The sequence below is a fragment of the Cervus elaphus genome, chromosome X, assembly GCF_910594005.1.
Source record: "Cervus elaphus chromosome X, mCerEla1.1, whole genome shotgun sequence".
Classification (NCBI taxonomy): domain Eukaryota; kingdom Metazoa; phylum Chordata; class Mammalia; order Artiodactyla; family Cervidae; genus Cervus; species Cervus elaphus.
In genome coordinates this window covers 123,759,333-123,778,249 of record NC_057848.1, presented here as the reverse complement: position 1 = coordinate 123,778,249, position 18,917 = coordinate 123,759,333, and the positions used below count along the sequence as shown (strand labels likewise).

The 18,917-nt window shown below is 35.4% G+C and overlaps 1 protein-coding gene across 7 annotated transcripts in view; it reads left to right on the top strand.

Moving 5' to 3' along the window:
* The window catches only part of PHF8 (PHD finger protein 8), a 103,571-nt gene that overhangs the window by 72,260 nt on the left and 12,394 nt on the right, over nt 1–18,917 (top strand). For all 7 annotated transcript variants that reach the window (XM_043896038.1, XM_043896036.1, XM_043896039.1 and 4 more), the window contains one exon: nt 12,351–12,446. In XM_043896038.1, the coding sequence (XP_043751973.1) occupies nt 12,351–12,446 (96 nt within the window). The remainder of the gene's footprint in view (nt 1–12,350; nt 12,447–18,917) is intronic.

Sequence of the window (18,917 nt, the reverse complement as noted above, 5' to 3'; positions counted from 1 at the left end):
GGAAAATTGCTTTTGAACCAGTGCAACTTCTGGATGACATTGCTGTCATTCTGCCATTTACCTTTGAATAGTCACAAAACAGGCCATCTTGTCCTTTTGTCTTCAAACATGGTCTGTCTCTATTCAGGCTTTCTTGTATATCTCTTCTTCAGTTTATTACTTTGTATTTTATTTTATAGTTTGGTTCCCATTGAAAATGGCACTTTTTATCTATCATATTTTCCAATTGGCTCTTGCTAGTATGCAGGAAAATAGTTGATTTTTCTATATTGTTCCTGTGTTGCCTTACTATTCCTCTTGTTAGTTCTGTTAGTTTTTCAGGTAATTGTCTTGGGCTCTTGAAGTAGGTGATCTATGTCCTCTATCTTAGTTTGCTAGGGCTGTCATAACAAAATACCACAGACTGGATCGCTTGAAGTGAAGTGAAAGTCGCTCACTCATGTCCAAATCTTTGCAGTCCCATGGACTGTAGCCTGTCAGGCTCCTCTCTCCATGGAATTCTCCAGGCAAGAATACTGGACTGGGTAGCCATTCCCTTCTCCAGGAAATCTTCCCAACCCAGGGATTGAACCTAGGTCTCCCACATTGCAGGTGGATTCTTTACCATCTGAGCCAACAAGGAAGCCCAAGAATACTGGAGTAGGTAGCCTATCCCTTCTCCAGGAGATCTTCCTGACCCAAGAATCGAACCACGGTCTCCTGCATTACAGGTGGATTCTTTACCAGCTGAGCTACCAGGGAAGCCCACAGAACAATAGAAATTATTCTTTTCACAGTTCTAGAGGCTAGAAGTCCAAGATCAAATTATTAGCAGAGTTGCTTTCTCCTGAGGACTCACCTTGGCTTGCAGATGATCTCCCTCTTGCTACATTTTCACGTGGTCATCCCCTGTGCATACGGGCTCTTGTTGTCCCTCTGTATATCCCAATCTCTTCTTAAAAAGGACCAGTCAGATTGGGTAAGGGCCCACCGTAGTGGCCTCATTTTAATCTAATTATCTCTTTCGAAGCTTTATCTCCAAATACAGTCATACTCTGAAGTACTAGGAGTTAGGAATTTAACATATGAATTTTGGAGGGAGGACACAGTTATCCCATAACACGTCCTTTCTTTCTGGTATTCATACCTCTAGATTTTTCTAGTTTTATTACAGGTGGTGGGGACATCCTTATGTTGTTTCTGACTTTACAGGTAATGTTGCCAGTGTTTGTCCAATCAATATATAGGGCTCTGTAGGTCTCTGGTAGACTACTGTCATGAAGTTCAGGGGAGTCTCTACAGTTTGAGAGGTTTTTGTTTGTTTTAAAATCTGGAGTGGAATTAGGTTTTATCAGATTTGGGGGGACATCTTTTCATATAAACACATAGTTTTTCTCTTAATTTGCTAATAGTGATTTACATTAATAGAATGATTTAGAAATGATATTTCTGTCTTAAAATTAGCTATATTTGGGGCTTCCCAGGTGGTGCTAGTAGTAAAGAACCCACCTGCCAATGCAAGAGACAAAAGAGACCCAGGTTCAGTCCCTGGGTCAGGAAGATTCCCTGGAGGAGGGCATGGCAACCCACTCTAGTATTCTTGCTTGGAGAATCCCATGGACAGTGGAGCCTGTCAGGCTACAGCCCATAGGATAGCAAAGAGTTGGACATGACTGAAGCAACTTCACACACAATTTCTGGTTTTATTTTATTCCTTTTTCTTAATGTACTTTGTACAACATCTTGAGTTGAAAGCTCTGTTCATGTATTTTCAGTCTGTGTTCCCTTTTGATAAAATATTCTTTAAATTTTACTTTTTAAATTAGCATTTAAGTAAAATTGGCTTTGTTGATATACACATGCTTAGATTCTTGTAACCACCACGATCACCACTACTACCACAATGAGTAGAAGATAACCCCTCCAAAGTCCCTTATGTTATCCCTTAGTAGTCATGCCCTCTCTCTACCCCTAACTCCTGGCAACCACTGTTCTCCATCACTGTGATTTTGCCTTTGCCAGAATGTCATATAAAGGAATTATATAGTATGTAATATTTTGAGACTGACCTTTTTTACTTAGCATAATGCCTTTAAGATTCATCCATGTTGTCGCATATTGATAGCTTGTTCTTTTTTTATTGAAGATTTGTATGGCTCTACCACAGTTTCATTTTGTTATTTTGGGTGAGCCATGTGGCATGCAGGATCTTAGTTCCTTGACCAGGGATCAAACCCCTGCCCCCTGCAGTGGAAGCACAGAGTCCTAACCACTGGACTGCCAGGGAAATTCCTCTACCACAGTTTCTTTATCAGTTTACCCATTGAAGGACACTGGATTGTTTACAGCTTTGGGTAATTATGAATTGGGCTGCTGTAAACATTTGTTGCAGGCTTTTGTGTGAACATGTTTCCCTAGGGTAAATACCCAGCAATGGGATTCCTGAACAGTGTGGGCAATAGATGCTTTAACTTTATTGGAAACTGCCAAACTGTTTTCCAGTGATTGTGCCATTTTACATTCCCACCAGCAATATGTGAGAGTTCCAGTTGTTCCGCATACTCATCAGCACTCAGTATTGTTAGTACACTTATTTTAGTCATCCTAATAAGTGTGTGGTGATATCTCATTTTGTCGCTCATCTAATGGCTGATTATGTTGAACATCTTTTCATGCATTTATTTGCTACTCATATACTCTTTTTTGAAATGTCTTTAAACAGACACTTGGAACAACTACTGCCTTTTAAAAAATTAGGTTGTTTAACTGTTGAGCTTTGAAAGTTCTTTATATAGTCTGGATTCAAGTCGTCAGGTATGTGATTTGCAAATATTTTCTCCTACTCTGTGGCTTGTATTTCATTCTCTTATGACTTTCTTAGACACATTCACATTCTAAAAAGTCTAGTTTATCAGTTTTATCTTTCATGGCTTATGCTTTTATTTAACAACTCTTTCTATAAACTCAGGTTGCAGTTTTCTCCTTTTTTAACCTAACAACTGTATGGTTTTAGGTTTTGCATTTCTGTGTTCCATTTTGACTAAATTTTCACATAACGTATGACGTTTAGGTTAGGTGAACCTTTTTTTGGCATATGGATATCCACTTGTTTCAACACCATTTCTTGAAAAGATGATTTTTGTTTTTTATTTTTCTATTGACTTGCGTTTGTACCTTTGTCAAAAGTGGAATGACCATATTTGTGTGGTTCTGTCTCTGATTTGTTCTTTTCCATTGATCTTTGTTATCAATCCCTTTGTTAAAACCTCACTGTCTTGATTGCTGAAGCTTTATAGTAATTCTTTTTTTTTTAAGATTTATTTATTTTTGGCTGCACTGGGTCTTCGTTGCTGTATACAGGCTTTCTCTAATTGTGGAGATTTGGGTCTATTCTTCATTGTGGTGTGCTGGCTTCTCATTGAGGTGGCTTCTCTTGTTGCAAAGCACTGGCTCTAGGAGCGCGGGCTTCAATAGTTGTGGCACCTGGGCTTAGTTGCTCCGCAGCCTGTGGGATCTTCCCTGACCAGGGGTGGAACCTGTGTCCCCTGCATTGGTGGGCAGATTCTTAACCACTAGACCACCAGGGAAGCCCTATAGTAATTCTTAAAATCAAGTAATACGACATCTTCAATTTTGTCTTTCCATAAAATTTAAGAGTCAGTTTGTCTGAGTCTACAACAATTTCTGCTAGGATTTTGGTTGGAATTATGTTAACTATATAGATCAATTCAGAGAGAATTGTGATCTTTATTTTTTATCAAGGTGAAATATATAGCTAAACATATATATATATAATTAAACATAAAATATATAATTATAAACATTTTAAAGTTTACAATTCAGTGATATTTAGTGCATTCACAGTGTGGTGCAACCACAGCCTCTCTCTGTTTCCAATATATTTTCGTGGCCTCAGAAAAATACCCTGGATCCATTAAATAATTGTGTCCCATGTCCCTACTCATCTAATCCCCTGGTAACCACTAATCTGCTTTCTGTCCATGTGGATTTGCCTATTAGGGATATATCATATAGTATATGATCTTTTATGTCTGGCTTCTTTCACTTACCATAATGTTTTTAAGGTTTATCCAAGTTATAGGACATATCAGTGTTTTGTTCCTTTTTATGGTTGAGTAGTATTTCATTGTATGGATATATACTACGTTTGTTTATCCATTCATCTTTAGGTAGGCATTTGGGTTATTTCCACCATTTGGCTGTTATGAATAACGCTGCTATAGATGTTTGTGTGCATGTTTCTGTGTGGACACATGTTTTCATTTCTTTTGGACATATACCCAGGAGTAGAATTACTCAGTCCTATGGTAATTCTGTGTTTAACTCTTTGAGGGACCACCGAAACATTTTACACAAGAACTGCAAGAGAATTGTCACCTTAGATATATTGAATCTTCTAATTTGTGTGCATGATATGTTCCTCCATATTTACTCTTTGAAAAATTTCAAAATGGTTCCTCATCCTTCACTATCTCCTGGAGTTTGCTGAGACTCATATCCATTGAATCGGTGATGCCATCCAACCATCTCATTCTCTGTCACCCCCTTCTTCTCCTGCCCTCAATCTTTCCCAGCATGAGGGTATTTTCCAATGAGTTGGTTCTTCACATCAAGTGTCTAAAGTATTGGAACTTCAGCTTCAGCATCAGCCCTTTCAGTGAATATTCAGGGTTGATTTCCTTTAGGGTTGACTGGTTTGATCTCCTTGCAGTCCAAGGGACTCTCAAGAGTCTTCTCCAGCACAATTTGAAAGCATCAGTTCTTTGGTGCTCAGCCTTCTTAATGGTCCAACTCTCACATCCATACATGACTACTGGAAAAACCATAGCTTTGACTATTCAAACCTTTGTTGGCAAAGTGATGTCTCTGCTTTTTAATATGCTGTCTAGGTTTGTCATAGCTTCTTTTTTGATATATTCTTTGTATTTTTTTGTCTAGATGATTGTGATCATGTCATGTGCAAGTAGGGACAGTTTTATTCCTTTCTTTCCAATCTTTGTTTTCCTTCTTGCCTTTTTGTTCTGGCTAAGATTTTCAAGCACAATGTGGTGAGAGTGAACTTACACCCTTGCCTTGTTTCCAATTTAAGGGAGAAGTCATCTTTTCACTATTATGATGTTATCTGTATAGGTTATCAAGGTAAGGAAGTTCACTTCCATTCCTTTTTTGCTGAGTTTTTTTTTTCAATGAATGGGTGTTGAATTTTTGTGTTTTTATTCCACCAATGTATATAATCATGTTGTTTTATTCCTTTAATCTGTTACTATCGTAGGTTACATTGATTGATTTTCAAATATCACAGAATTGAAATCACAGATAGACCTTAATTGCTAATGATCTATTATTCTTTTTACATATTATTGGATTTGATTTACTAGTATATCGCTGAGGATTTTTGTGTCTTTGTTCATGAGGGATATTGGTCTATAATTTTTTTTCTTATATTTTAGTTTTGATATCAGGGCAATCAGTGCTGGCCTCAAAGAATGAGTTGGGAAATGTTCCTCCTCTATTTTCTAGAAGAGATAATATAGAATTAGTGGGTTTTAAAAAACGTTTAGTAGAATTTTTGAGTGAAACCACCCAGGCCTAGGAATTTCTTTTCAGGTTTTAACTATGGATTTATTTTCTTTGGTAGATATAGAATTATTCAGATTTTCTATTTTGTCTTGGGTAAATTTTGATAGTTTGTGGTATTCAAGGAATTGGTCCATTTTAGCTAAGTTGTAGAACTTATGAGCATAGAGTTGTTTGTAGTTTTCCTCTATTATCCTTTTAGTGTCCATAAGGCCTTTAGTGATATTTTTAATTTGATGTTATTTTTTTCATTTTTATTCTTAATGTTAGTAATTTGTATCTTTTATTGTCATTCTTGCTGTCATCTTATCAATTTGGTCTTTTCAAAGAACAGCTTTTGGTTTCACTTAAAATTTATTAAGATTTGGTTTTTTCACATGGGATTTAGTCTATCTTGATAATTTTGTGTTGTGAACTTGAGAGGAATGTGTATTCTGCTACTGTTGGGTTGAATATTCTATCAGTTTCAGTTTAATCATGTTGATTAGTGATAATCTATATCTTTGCTAATTTTTCATCTACTTATTTTCTTGATTCTGAAAGAGATGTGTTGAAGTCTCCAAGAATAATTGAGAATTTATCTGTTTACCCTTTTAGTTCCATCAGTTTTTGCTTTGTACAGTTGGAAGCTCTGATGTTAGGTGCATCCACATTTAAAGATTGCTATGTTTTCTTGTCTTGTTTACCATCTTTTCTATCCCTTTTCATCCCTGCTAATTTTCCTTGGTCTGAAGTTAGTTACTTTATACATTATTTATTTATAACTGAATATTTGTGCCTTTGACCACCTTCATCCAATTCCCCTACTCCTCACCTGCTGCCGCTGGTAACCACAAATCTGATCTCTTTCTATGACTTTGGGCTTTCTTTTTCAGGTTCCACATATAAGCAAGATCATATATTATTTGCCTTTCTCTATATGACTTATTTCACTTAGCATAATGCTCTTCAGTTCACACATGGTAGGATTTCCTTCTTTTTTTGGTTGAGTAGTATTCATTCATTTGTATGTGTATGTGTGTGTATCACATTTTCTTTATCCATTTGTCTATTGATGGACATTTAGGTTGTTTGATTGATTTTCTTATGTTGAACCACTCTTGTGTTCCTGAGATAAATCCCCCTTGGTCATAGCATGTAATCATTTTAATAGGCTGCTGAATTTGGTTTGCTAGTATTTTGTTGAGGATTTTTACATCAGTATTCATAAAGCATATTAATGTGTAGTTTCCCTTTCCTGTAGTATCTTTTTCTGGCTTTGGTATCAGGATCTCTTAGAATGAGTTAGCATGTGTTCTCTCCTCTTCTGTTTTTTGAAAGAGTTTGACAAGGGTTGATGTTAATTCTTCATTAAATGTCATGTATGGATGTGAAAGATGGACTATAAAGAAAGCTGAGCACTGAAGAATTGAAGCTTTTGAACTGTGGTGTTAGAGAAGACTCTTGAGAGTCCCTTGGACTGCAAGGAGATCCAACCTGTCAATTCTAAAGGAAATCAGTCCTGAATATTCATTGGAAGGACTGATGCTGAAGCTGACACTCCAATACTTTGGCCACCTGATGCCAAGAACCAACTCATTGGAAAAGACCCTGATGCTGGGAAAGATTGAAGGCGGGAGGAGAAGGGGATGACAGAGGATGAGATGGTTGGATGGCATCACTGATGCGATGGACATGAGTTTGAATAGGCTCCAGAAGTTGGTGATGGACAGGGAAGCCTGGTGTGCTGTAGTCCATAGGGTTGCAAAGAGTCAGACAGGACTGAGTGACTGAACTGAACTGAACTGAACTGAGAAACCACCAGTGAAACCATCAAATAACCTTAACTTTACTTTGTTGGAAGCCTTTTGATTTCTGATTCAATCTCTGTACTTAATATATGTGAGTTCAGATTTTCCACTTCTTCAGTCAGTTTAGGTGATTTGTGTGCTTCTAGGAATTTGTCATTTTGTATAGTATATCTAATTTGTTAGCATACAATTGTTCATAGTATTCTCTTATAATCCTTTTTATTTCTGTAAAGTTTGCAGTAATGTCCCCACTTTCATTTCTCATTTCAAGTATCGTTGTCTTCTCTTTCTTCTTCTTTGTTAGTCTAGCTAAATATTTGCATGTTTTGTTGATTATCTTTCAAGCAACCAAGTTTTGATTTTGTTGATTCTATTTTTCTTTTTTTATTTCAGTCATCTCTGCTCAGATCTTTATTATTTCCTTCCTTCTGTTAGCTTCAGATTTAGTTTGTTCTTTTTCTAGTTTCTTAAGTTGTAAAATTAGGTTACTGATTTGATATCTTTCTTCTTTTTTAATGTTGTAAGCATTTACACACATAAATGTCTCTCTGAGCACTGCTTTTGCTGCATCCTGTAAGTTTTGGTATGTTGTGTTTTGGTTTTCCTTCCTCTCAAAGTTTTTAAAAATCAACTTGTGATTTTTTCCTCTGATCTATTGATTTTTTTGGGTATATTGTTTAATTTTCACCAGTTTATAAATCTTCCAGTTCTGTTACTGATTCCTAGTTTTATTCTATTGTTTTTGGAGAACATACTTTATATGATTTCATTCTTTTAAATTATTGAGACTTGTAGGCTAAATTATGGTCTATCCTGGAGAATATTCCATGTATACTTGAGGAAAATGTATATTTTGCTGTTTTGGGGTAAAGTTTTCTGTATTTATTTGTTGGTTAGGTCTAGTTGGCTTATGGTATTGTTCAAGTATTCCGTTTCTTTTTTGATCTTCTACCTGGATGTCTTATTCACTATTGAAAGTAAGGTATTGAAGTTGCCAACTATTATTATAGAACTGTTTCTCCTTTCAAGTATGTCAATATTTGCTTTATATGTTCTTGGTTGAAAGACCTTTTTGTTACTATGTAATACCCTTCCTTATCTCCTGTAACAATTTTGTACTTAAATTCTATTTTGCCAGATATTAGTATAGCTACCCCTAGCTCTCTTTTTGGTTCCTGTTTGCATGGGATACCTTTTTCCATCCTTTCACTTTCAACCTAGTTGTTTCTTTGGACCTAATGTGAATCTCTCATATGTAGTATACAGTTGAATCCTGTTTTTGATCCATTCTATCTTTCTTTGCCTTTTGGAGGGTGAATTTTTTTATAATTTTATTTATTTATTGGCTGCAGTGGGTCTTTGTTGCTTTGTGTGGGCTTTTTCCAGTTGCAGTGAGTGGGGGGCTACTCTTCGTTGTGGTGTGTGGGCTTCTCATTGTGGTGGCTTATTTTGTTGCAGATCATGGGCTCTAGGCATGTGGGCTTCAGTAGTTGCAGCATGCAGGCTCAATAGCTGTGACTTGCAGGCTCAGTAGTTGCAGTGCACGGTCTGTGGTGCATGATCTTAGCCACTCTGCAGCATGTGGAATCTTTCCAGACCAGGGATCAAACCTGTGTCCCCTGCATTGGCAGGCAGATTCCTACCCAGTGTGCCACCAGAGAAGTCCTGAAGAGTGAGTTTAAACCATTTACAATTAAAGTGATTTCTGGTATGGAAGGACTTACCTATGCTATTTTGTTATTTGTTTCAATATGTCTTTATATTTTTTTGTTCCTCATTTCCTAAGTTACTGCTTTCTTTTATGTTTAATTGATATTTTGGGGTAGTATACCAAATTGACTCACTCAGTTCCTTTTTTATGCTTTTTAGTTTTCAAAAATGGTTACCCTGAGGATTACAGCTAACATTCTAACTTTATAACAATCTAGTTTGAATTAATACAATCCAGCTTCTATAGCATTCAAAGACTGTGCTTCTATACAGCTCTCCCACCCATGTATGTTATTTTTGTCACAAATTACATCTTTAAACATTGTGCTCCTTTTGACATAGATTTATGGTTACTGTTTTATACATTGGAATCTTAAATAATGTAGAAAAAAAGTGTTAGAAATCACAAATACAACAATACTGACTTTTATATTTACCTCTGTAGTTGCTTTTATTGATGTTTTTCTATACTCTCAAATGTCCTTTTATTTCACTCTGAAGGACGTTGTTTAGCATTTCTTAAATGGCAGATTTATTAATGGACTACCCCAGCCTTTGTTTACTTGAGATGTCTTAATTTGCCTTCATTTTGGAAGAATTGTTTTTCCAGATATACTTTTGGTTGACAGTTTTTTCTTTCAGCACTTAAAATATATCATCCCACTGTCTTCTGGCCTCCATTGTTTCTGATGAGAAATTGGTTGTTTTATTGCGCTGTCTTGCTGCTTTCAAGATCCTCTTCTTTGTCTTTTTTTGATAAAGTAGTTCTATATTTTCTTCTTCCATATCTTTGTCTATTGACAGTTTAAATATAATGCATCTCAGTGTGACTATCTCAGATTATCCTACTTGGAATTTGTCGAGCTTCTTAGATGTATATTTTCATGTATTTCATAAAACTTGGCAAGTTTTTGGTCATTGTATCTTCATATAGTTGTTCTGCCTTTTTCATGCTTTCCTCTCCTTCTGACATTCCCATATGAATATGTTGGTTAAACTTGATAGTGTCCCAATGGTCCCTTTACCTCTGTTCATTTTTCTTTCTTCTTTCTTTCTGCTCATCAGATTAGATAATTTTTTCTTCATGTTTGCTGAGTCTTTGCCTACTCAAAATCTGCTTTTGAATCCCTCTAGTGAGTTGTTTATTCAAGCCATTGTACTTTTCAACTCCAAAACTTCTATTTGGTTTCTTTTTATATTTTCTATTTCCTGATTGATAGTCTCTTTTTAAATTGAGACATGGTTATTTTGTTTATCATATTTAAGACAATTGATTTAGTCTTTGTGTATAGTAAGTCTAATGTCCAGGCTTACTCGTGGATAAGTTTTATCAATTTTTTTTTTCTGTAAATGGGACATACTTTTCTGTTTCTCTGCATGCCTTATAAATTTTTTTGTTGAAACCTGGACATTTTGAATATTATAATGTGATAACTGGAAATCATACTTTCCTTTCTCCCTAGAGATTAACTGTTGTTGCTTATTATGAGCTACAGTTATCTATTTACTTAATGACTTTACAAATGATTTTTTGCAAATACTGTGTTCTTGTTGTGTGTGGTCACTGAAGTATCCATTTCATTGCCTCAGCAGTCAGCTGACGTTTCCTGAAAGTTTCTATAAGTGCCTTAATTTAGCAGGTGTTTTCTTTGTTAAGCATTCCTTTTGTTGTTGTAAGTTTTTGATTGGATTACAGAATCCCCCAAAAGTTTATTATATAAGTTTTTGACACCCTAATGGTTGCTTCACTGGAGGAACAACAGATCCTTGGAGCTCCTAAGTCCATCATTTTTGGAGGGGGCATCATTCCTCCCACCCTCATATTTTTAATATGTATATTTTAACTTGTGTTTTTTAAATGTCTGAAATTAATTATTATCTACATCTTATTTCATCTTGAATAAGACATGAACCTTAGAGTAGATTTCCTTTTGTATATTACTTTATACCTATTATCTCTCAGTCCTCAGAACTTTGCAAGGCAAATAGCATCTATTATTTCAATTTTATGGTTGAAGGTAGTGAGACTTACAGAAGTTCTCCTTGGCTACAAAACTAGTATGTCAGTCCAAATTTCAAAGTAATTGTCTGATCCTGAAACTCGAGGTCTTTCTACCATACCACACTTCTTCTTTCCTTTAGGTGGAAAAAACTTTTCAAACTCATTGAAATAATCGACCAACCCAACATTGACAGCCATTAGGCCAGTAGGGATGGAACCTTTGTCAAACAACTCTATTACTAGTAGTCTTTTCTTTCTAGGGACAATTAATAAAATTTTTTAAAAATTTAATGAGTCAGGAGGCAGAGGTTTTACTTCTTTGCTCAAGGAAGAAGGCCTGAAAAACAGACTCATTTTCCTACAGAGAGGAAGGAACTATGAGAGTGGATTCCTCTCTCTGATGAAGTAGAATTCTAGAGAAGTTTGAAAGTGATCATTAGTAGGAATGGGAAAATTAGGAGGAAATTTTCTCTAAGAAGAGATTTTCCCTCTCATTTTGCTTTTCTTTTAGGTTTAGTAGCAGTAGAGCTTAACCTCATCAGTAGGACCTTTCTAGACTTTCTTCCTATTAAATCATATAGATGTTGTATATATATGATAAAACTGGGTGTTTGTATGTATTTGTATAGGATAAAATATATGTGTGTGTGTTGTCATTCACATCATTCAATTCCAGTAATCTTATTCCCAGTTCAGCCTAAGTGGTCTTTTTGTTCCCTTTGCACGAATGTGTGAACCACTTCTTTTTCCATTAATTTAACAAACACTTACTGAGCAGCTACTCTGCATTGTGTTTGGCTCCCTTAGTTTAAAATCAGATAATACATATCCTTGCCCTCACAGTAAATTGGAGGTGGCAGATTTACTAATCATCTCTTAAATACTATATAACAACTCCAGTAGAGGTAGAGGTATACATATGGAGAGTTGAGGAGGCATCTGAAAGAGATTAAAAGAAGAGGGAAAGCTTATTTAGGAAGTGAATCTAAAGCTGAATTTTATAGGGTCATTAATTCATGAAGTTACTCTTTAAATGGTTGTTGGGCGAGTGAAATCAAAGTTAGATGATGCTGGGAGAACATTTGCAGTCAGGGTGCACAAAGTAGAAAGACATGAAAAGTATGTGGCATATTCAGGAATTCCTACAGTTGAGTATGGATTAGGTAAAGGGTCCACATGTAGGGGAGTGGGAGGAGCCCAGGTAGGTATCATTCTGTTGTCACTATTCTGGATGAGATCTCAGTTTACCCTGCTTTTGCCTCTCACTGCAGTTTACCCTTCCCTGGAGTCTGATGATGATGACCCTGCTTTGAAATCTCGACACAAGAAAAAGAAGAATTCAGATGATGCTCCATGGAGTCCTAAAGGTGACCGGGTATTCTGTCCTTAAACTCTGTGGGGGCTGTTGGGGAGGAGATAGACTGGCTAGGTGGGACATTTAATATAGGAAGACACTCATTTGATGAGTGTCTGCTGTATGCCAGGTACCATGTTAGGTATTGGAACAAAAATGATCAATAAAAAACAAAGTTCATGCACTCAGATCAGCAAAGCCAGAGGTAATGGAGCATGTTGCTTTTGATATTATATGGCTTGAGATGAAAGGAGGAAGACCTTGAACAGAGTTCAGCAAGCAGTCAAAGGCTCCTGAGAACATTCAGCTACCATCATCCAAGCCCTTTGGTAATAATATTGTTGTCAAAGGAGGGAAATTCTGCTGACTGTTGAGCTCTGCAAGGCTCAAGGCTCCTTAGATTGTTACCTGTACTGGCTGAGAGTCCACCTCTGAGGAAGGAAGGAAAAATGATTGTTGAGTTGAATATGGAATTTAGAGGGTAATAAAACAGTTTTATTCATCTCACTGGTTGGGTGGTTTTTCCAGTGGATGGTATGTCAGTTAGCCAAACCACTCAAAATTTAGTGTCTTACAACAATAGTTGATTGTTTCTCATGATTCTGTGCATTGGTTGAACTATTATTCTAGTTCTGGACCAGATTGCTTGGGGCTGGATGGTCTAAAAAGATCTCCCTCAGGTATCTGGGACCTAATTTGGGGTGGCTAGGGCCTTTCTCCATGGGGTCTTTCATCCACTAGGAGGATGTCAGCCGTAGCTTTTTCACATGGTAGGAGAAGGGTATCCAGGAGCAAGAGAGGATAAGCCCAATGTGCGAGCACTTTGCAAGCCTCTGCTGTGTTGTTTTCTATTGTCCTATTAGTCAAAGCAAGTTACATGGCCAAGATTTGATTCCAAAAGTGGAGAAGTAGATTCTGTTTCTTGGGTGTGGGAGCTGTAGTGTCTTCCTTTGCATGCAATGACATGTGAACAAATTGAGAGCCATTATTGCAATAGTCTGCCATAGAGGGTACTGGCATTGCCATAGAGGGTACTGGATATTATCTTATCCGTGTGGTTTTCTAGGAAATAAAGGGCTTTCTGTCCCCACCCAGCCTTATTTGACCTTTCTGGTAGTTGCTTAGGATTGGGGGAGTGGGCAGGCAGGACAGTCCTGGGAAGTGTTCTCTTAGTGAGTCAGTCAGCAAATGTTTCTTTTTTTCTTCCTTCAGGCCTCTTTTATGATTTTATTTTCTCCTATACTTTCTGGCTTTTAGCATAATAGAAAATTTGGAAAATACAGTAAATCAAGGAAAGGATAAAGAAGAAATCACCCATGATTCTGCTACCCAGAAACAGCTATATTTCCTTCTAGTCTTTTTTTATGCATCTTTCTTTTTAGTGTTGAAAGCACAGTCATATATCCTGTTTTAAAATTTTTTTTGCCTTTTAGTCAAAATAATGTCTATATCTGGTAGCAAATAGTATAGAGGAGTTTAGGATGAAATACAATGGTCTGCCTCTGCTTTCCCTACTTCCAATCCCATGCTTGAGAGGCAACATTGTCATTTTCATTTTTCTGGTAGTTGAGTCCAAAACCCAAGATGATAGGGTTTATACTACCATTTCTTGATTTATTGTCTTAACCTCTATTTCTCCTTCCATTGGCTTTTGTCAGTCTCTCTTGATTACCTACTGTCTAAGATGTGTACATTAATGCTGCTATTCTTTATTTCTTCCTACAACCTTCTATAAGCTGTACATTTTTGTTTATATTGTCACGGTTGTTAACACTGTCTTGTAATTAATACTCCATGTTGACTAGAAGTTGACTGTAAAAGTTGAAAACAAGTAAATATATCTGGCCTTTTAAATATTACAGTGTAAACATATCCCTATGCCATTATTTATAAATAGTATTTTAATGGCTACAAAATATTCTATTCCATGAATATACCTAATTTACCTAACCTCTCTAATATGGAACATTTAGCCAATCGCCAAATTTTTACAGCTAGTGATAACATTTGGAGTGAACATTTTTCTATGTAAATGTGTCTCTATTTATATGCTTAGGATAGATTCCCATGAAACTCTTGAAGGGCCGAGTCAAAAGTCTCCCTCCCACCCCTGTTCCACAGCCTTCCAATTCCCCACCTGGAGTCAACTGCTGTTACCAGTTTCATGTGTATCCTTTTAGACTTGGTTTATGCATGTACAAGTAAATGCATGTATATATTTTCTTTCCCCCCTTAACTCAGTTGGAAGCATACTTTGTATACTGTTATGTGCCTTTACTTTTCTCATTTAACAATTACATGTTGAAGATTGTTTACACTCCCACAAGCAATACATGAGTCTGCCTGTTTCCCTACACTCTTGCCAATATAATTTGTTAATATGAATGTTTTAAAAGCTCTTGATATGTATTACCAAATTGTTTTCCAAAAAGGTTTTACTGGTTTACGCTCCCACCAACCATGCCACCATGTGTGAGAATATTTGTTTATGAATCCTCATAGCTATTGAGGATATAGCTAAGAATAGTCTTTGTCTATGAGTAATAGGAACCTCTCAGGCATCCTTAGTGAGTGCTTATCCCTCCAGTGGAAGGGACTTGAGTTGCAGTTAGGAAGAAGAGGAAGAACAAAAAGAGAAAGGAATAGGCCTGATGGGCATCCCTCCCCAAGGAGTTTTAAGTTCTACTTAAAAAAAAAAAACTCCTTGGCTGAAATTGTGTCATGGCCAATGTTATCTGTTAAAAAGGCCAGGAAGTGTAGTTTTTAGTTAGATACCAATTAGCTAAGTTGTTCCACAAAGTTATATTTTTTATTAGTAAGCAAGAAAGGGAGAATGATACTGGGTTGAAAACAAGCAGTCTATTTTTTTGACCTTTGGTGATTCACAAGCAAACAATAGCATTTCACCTATTTAATTTGAATTTTTTGATTAGACATTTCCTATATGTTTATATTAGCATTAGAATTTCTTCTTTTGTAAATTTTATGTCTGACTTTTTCTCATTTATTCATGTAGGTCTTCAAGATTTTTCAGAGGCCCTCTTTATATATAATAAGTAGTCAAATATATATAATTTATTTATACTTTTTCCTCATTCTACATAAAAAATATGAATATTTCTATGTCAAAACGTGATCTTATCCATTGTTTCCCTTTTCAGAGAGCAGATAATTAATGCACACCACTGTATTTTTAATATAAATATGCATATATGCATGTATATTTCTCTAAAGAGAAAGCCAATAACTTTTATCACATTTTCAAAGTAGATTCTTAACTCAGAAAAGATTGAGGCAGTCTACTAAAGATTTTCTCATTAAAATCAAGAATAAGACAAATATACCCATCATCCCTGCTGTTATTTAGCACTGCTGTAGAAGTTCTAGACAGCATAATTAGGAATGAAGCAGGAATAAGAACTATAATTATTAGAAATTAAGAGACCAAATTATCATGATATGAGGCACCATACGGGTGGCAATCCTGATCATTGTATCTGTAGCAACTTGCAGAGTGCCTGGCACATGGGAGATAATAGGTATTTGACAAGTGAAAGAAATGATATGATTGTATAACTAGAAAAATGTAAGGGAATCAGCTGAAAAACAACTAAGACTAATATGAGAATTTAATAAATTGGGCAATCTCTGCATATAAGCCACATATCTAAGAATCAGGAATTGCCAATATCAGTAATAAGCATAATACACTGAGGGGGATAAAAGATCCTATTGACAATAACAATGATTATATAAAATACCCAAGAATAATCTTAAGAAGATATGTGTGAGACTTATGTGAAGAAACTTCAAAACATTACTGAGGAACATATAAGAAGACCTGAATAAATAGAGTTATAGCATGCATCTGATTATAAAGACTGATTTTTATAAAGGGTCATTTAATTAATATATATACTTAATACTATCCTAAATCAAAATCCTAATGGAATGTTGTGGGGAACTCATTCTAAGATTAAAAGAGTAAACAGATATGATGAAAAGAAATTAGCCTTTTAAGATTTAAATATACTGTATTTCTATAATAATCAAATTAAATGGTTACAAGTACAAGAATAGTGAATATTTTTTCCTTTGTGTTTGAAGAATTCTTGTTATGAAAAATTTCAAATATACACAAAATTAACGAGGCTGGTATCATGAATACTCATATACTTATTTATTACTGAGATTTAACAACTAATGTTTTACTATATTTGCTTCATCTGTTTTTTTTAAGCATTTTATGGGAAATTTCAGACATCAGGACAATTCTGTTTCCTTGCTTACTTTATGTCTAATTGTTCTATCCATTAGAGAAAGTAGGGTATTGAAATCTCTAGCTATTGTTGAATTTTCTGTTTCTCCCTTCAGTTCACTCAGTTTTTGCCTCATGTATTTTGGCCTTCTGCTGTTAAGTGCATATGTGTTTATAGTTCTCATACCTTCTTGATCTACTGACCCTTTTATCATTAAAAAATGTCCTTTGTTTTTAGTAACAGTCTTTTTCTTAAGCAATTAAGTCTATTTTTCTGATATTAGTATAGTTTTGAATCTGAAATGTGTTTCTTGGAGATAGCATATATTAAGATTATGGTTTTTTATCCATTCTGCCAATCTGTGCCTTTTAATTGGGGAATTTAGTTCATTTGTACTCAGTGTAATAACTGACAAAGTAGGGTTCACATTGTCCATTTCTCTGTTTTCTCTGTTTTATTTCTGTTTTGTTCCCCATTTCTTCATTTCTGCCTTCTTTTGTGCTTAAAAGCTACTTTCTATTGTCCATTTTAATTTTTTCTTTTCTATATATATATTTGAGTTATTTTTTTAGTGATCTAGGGATTAACATTAATATCTTAATTTATACAGTTTGAATTCAGATTAACATCAACTTAATTTCAATGGTATATGAAATCTTTGCTCCTGTATATTAATAGTTCCATTCCTTTTAAACTTTATGTTATTACTGTCACAAGTTAAATACAACATTTTTATAAATTGTGTGCCCATGAGCATAGGGTTATAATTATTGCTTTATGCAACAGTCTTTAATTAGGAGGAAAAAATGAGATACAACAAAAATATGTTTATACTTCCTTTTATATATAGTTACCTTTACTAGTGCATTTTATTCATATGGATTTGACTTACTGTATAGTGTCCTTTCATTTTTAGCTGAAGAGCTCTCTCTAGTATTTCTTATAGGGCAGGCCTACTAGCAGTGAACTCTCTGGAATATTTTTGCCATTTTTTAAGAGTGATCATTTATTATTATTATTGGCCACACCGTGTGGCATGCAGAACTTCCTCAACCAGGGATTGAACTTGCACCCCCTACTTTGTAAGTGTGGAGTCTTTAACCACTGGGTCACCAGAGAAGTCCTATATTTGTTTATTTGGGAATATTCTGATTTCTCCTTTTTTGAAGGATAATTCTGCTGGATTTAGATTTCTTGGTTGAAAGTGATTTTCTTTGAGCACTTTCATTATGTGATCCTACTGCTTTTTATCTAATTCCATGGCTTCTGATGATCAGTAAACTGTAAGTCTTTTATGAGTCACTTCTCTTGCTGATTGCAAGATCCTCTGTCTTTGGTTATGATATATAAACTCTTTGAGTTTATCTGTCATGAAGTTTGTTGAACTTCTTGGATATGTAGGTTAGTTTTTTTAATCAAATTTGGGAATGTTTCAGCCATTATTTCTTCAAATAGTCTTTTCACTCCCTTTTTTTCTCTCCTTTGAGGCTCCCATATGTGTATGTTGATAAATTTGATCACATCCCAGAGATCCCTTTGGCTCTGCTCATTTTCCTCATTCTTTTTTCTTTCTGCTTATTAGACTGGGTAATCTCAAATAGCCTCTCTTTAAGATCACTGAATCTTCCTTCTGCCTACTCAAATCTGTTGTTGAAACCTTCTAGTGAAATTTTCATTTCAGTTACTTTTCAACTCTAAAATATCCATTTGCTTCCTGTTTATGGTTTGTCCCTTTATTGGTATTCTTTATTTGGTGAAATATCATCCTCATATTCTCCTTTAGTTCTTTAGACATGATTTCCTTTACCTCTTTTAACATGTTTGAAATAGGTGGTATAAAGTCCTTGTCTAGTAGGTCCAACTTTGTTTAGAAAGTCATGGATAGTTTTTTTTTTCTTGGTTACTTTTTCCCTGTGTGTTGCTACCCTTTCTTGTTTCTTTGCATATCTTCTAAATATTTTTGAAAACTAAATGTTTAAGTTAATGTGGCAACAACTCTGGAAATCAGATACTCCCCACTTCAATCCCCAGGGTTTGTTTTGTTGCTACTTGTTATTTATTCATGGAATTTATTCAGAAAAATCACTGAAGTAGAAGTTTCTACTCAGTTAGCTTAGTGGTCAGCTGATAATTGGATGTTGATTTCCTTAAATGCCTGGAACCAATAAGTCTTCCAGGACTTGACAAGGGGCTCTGTGTGCATGTTGGGACATACCTTCAGCACT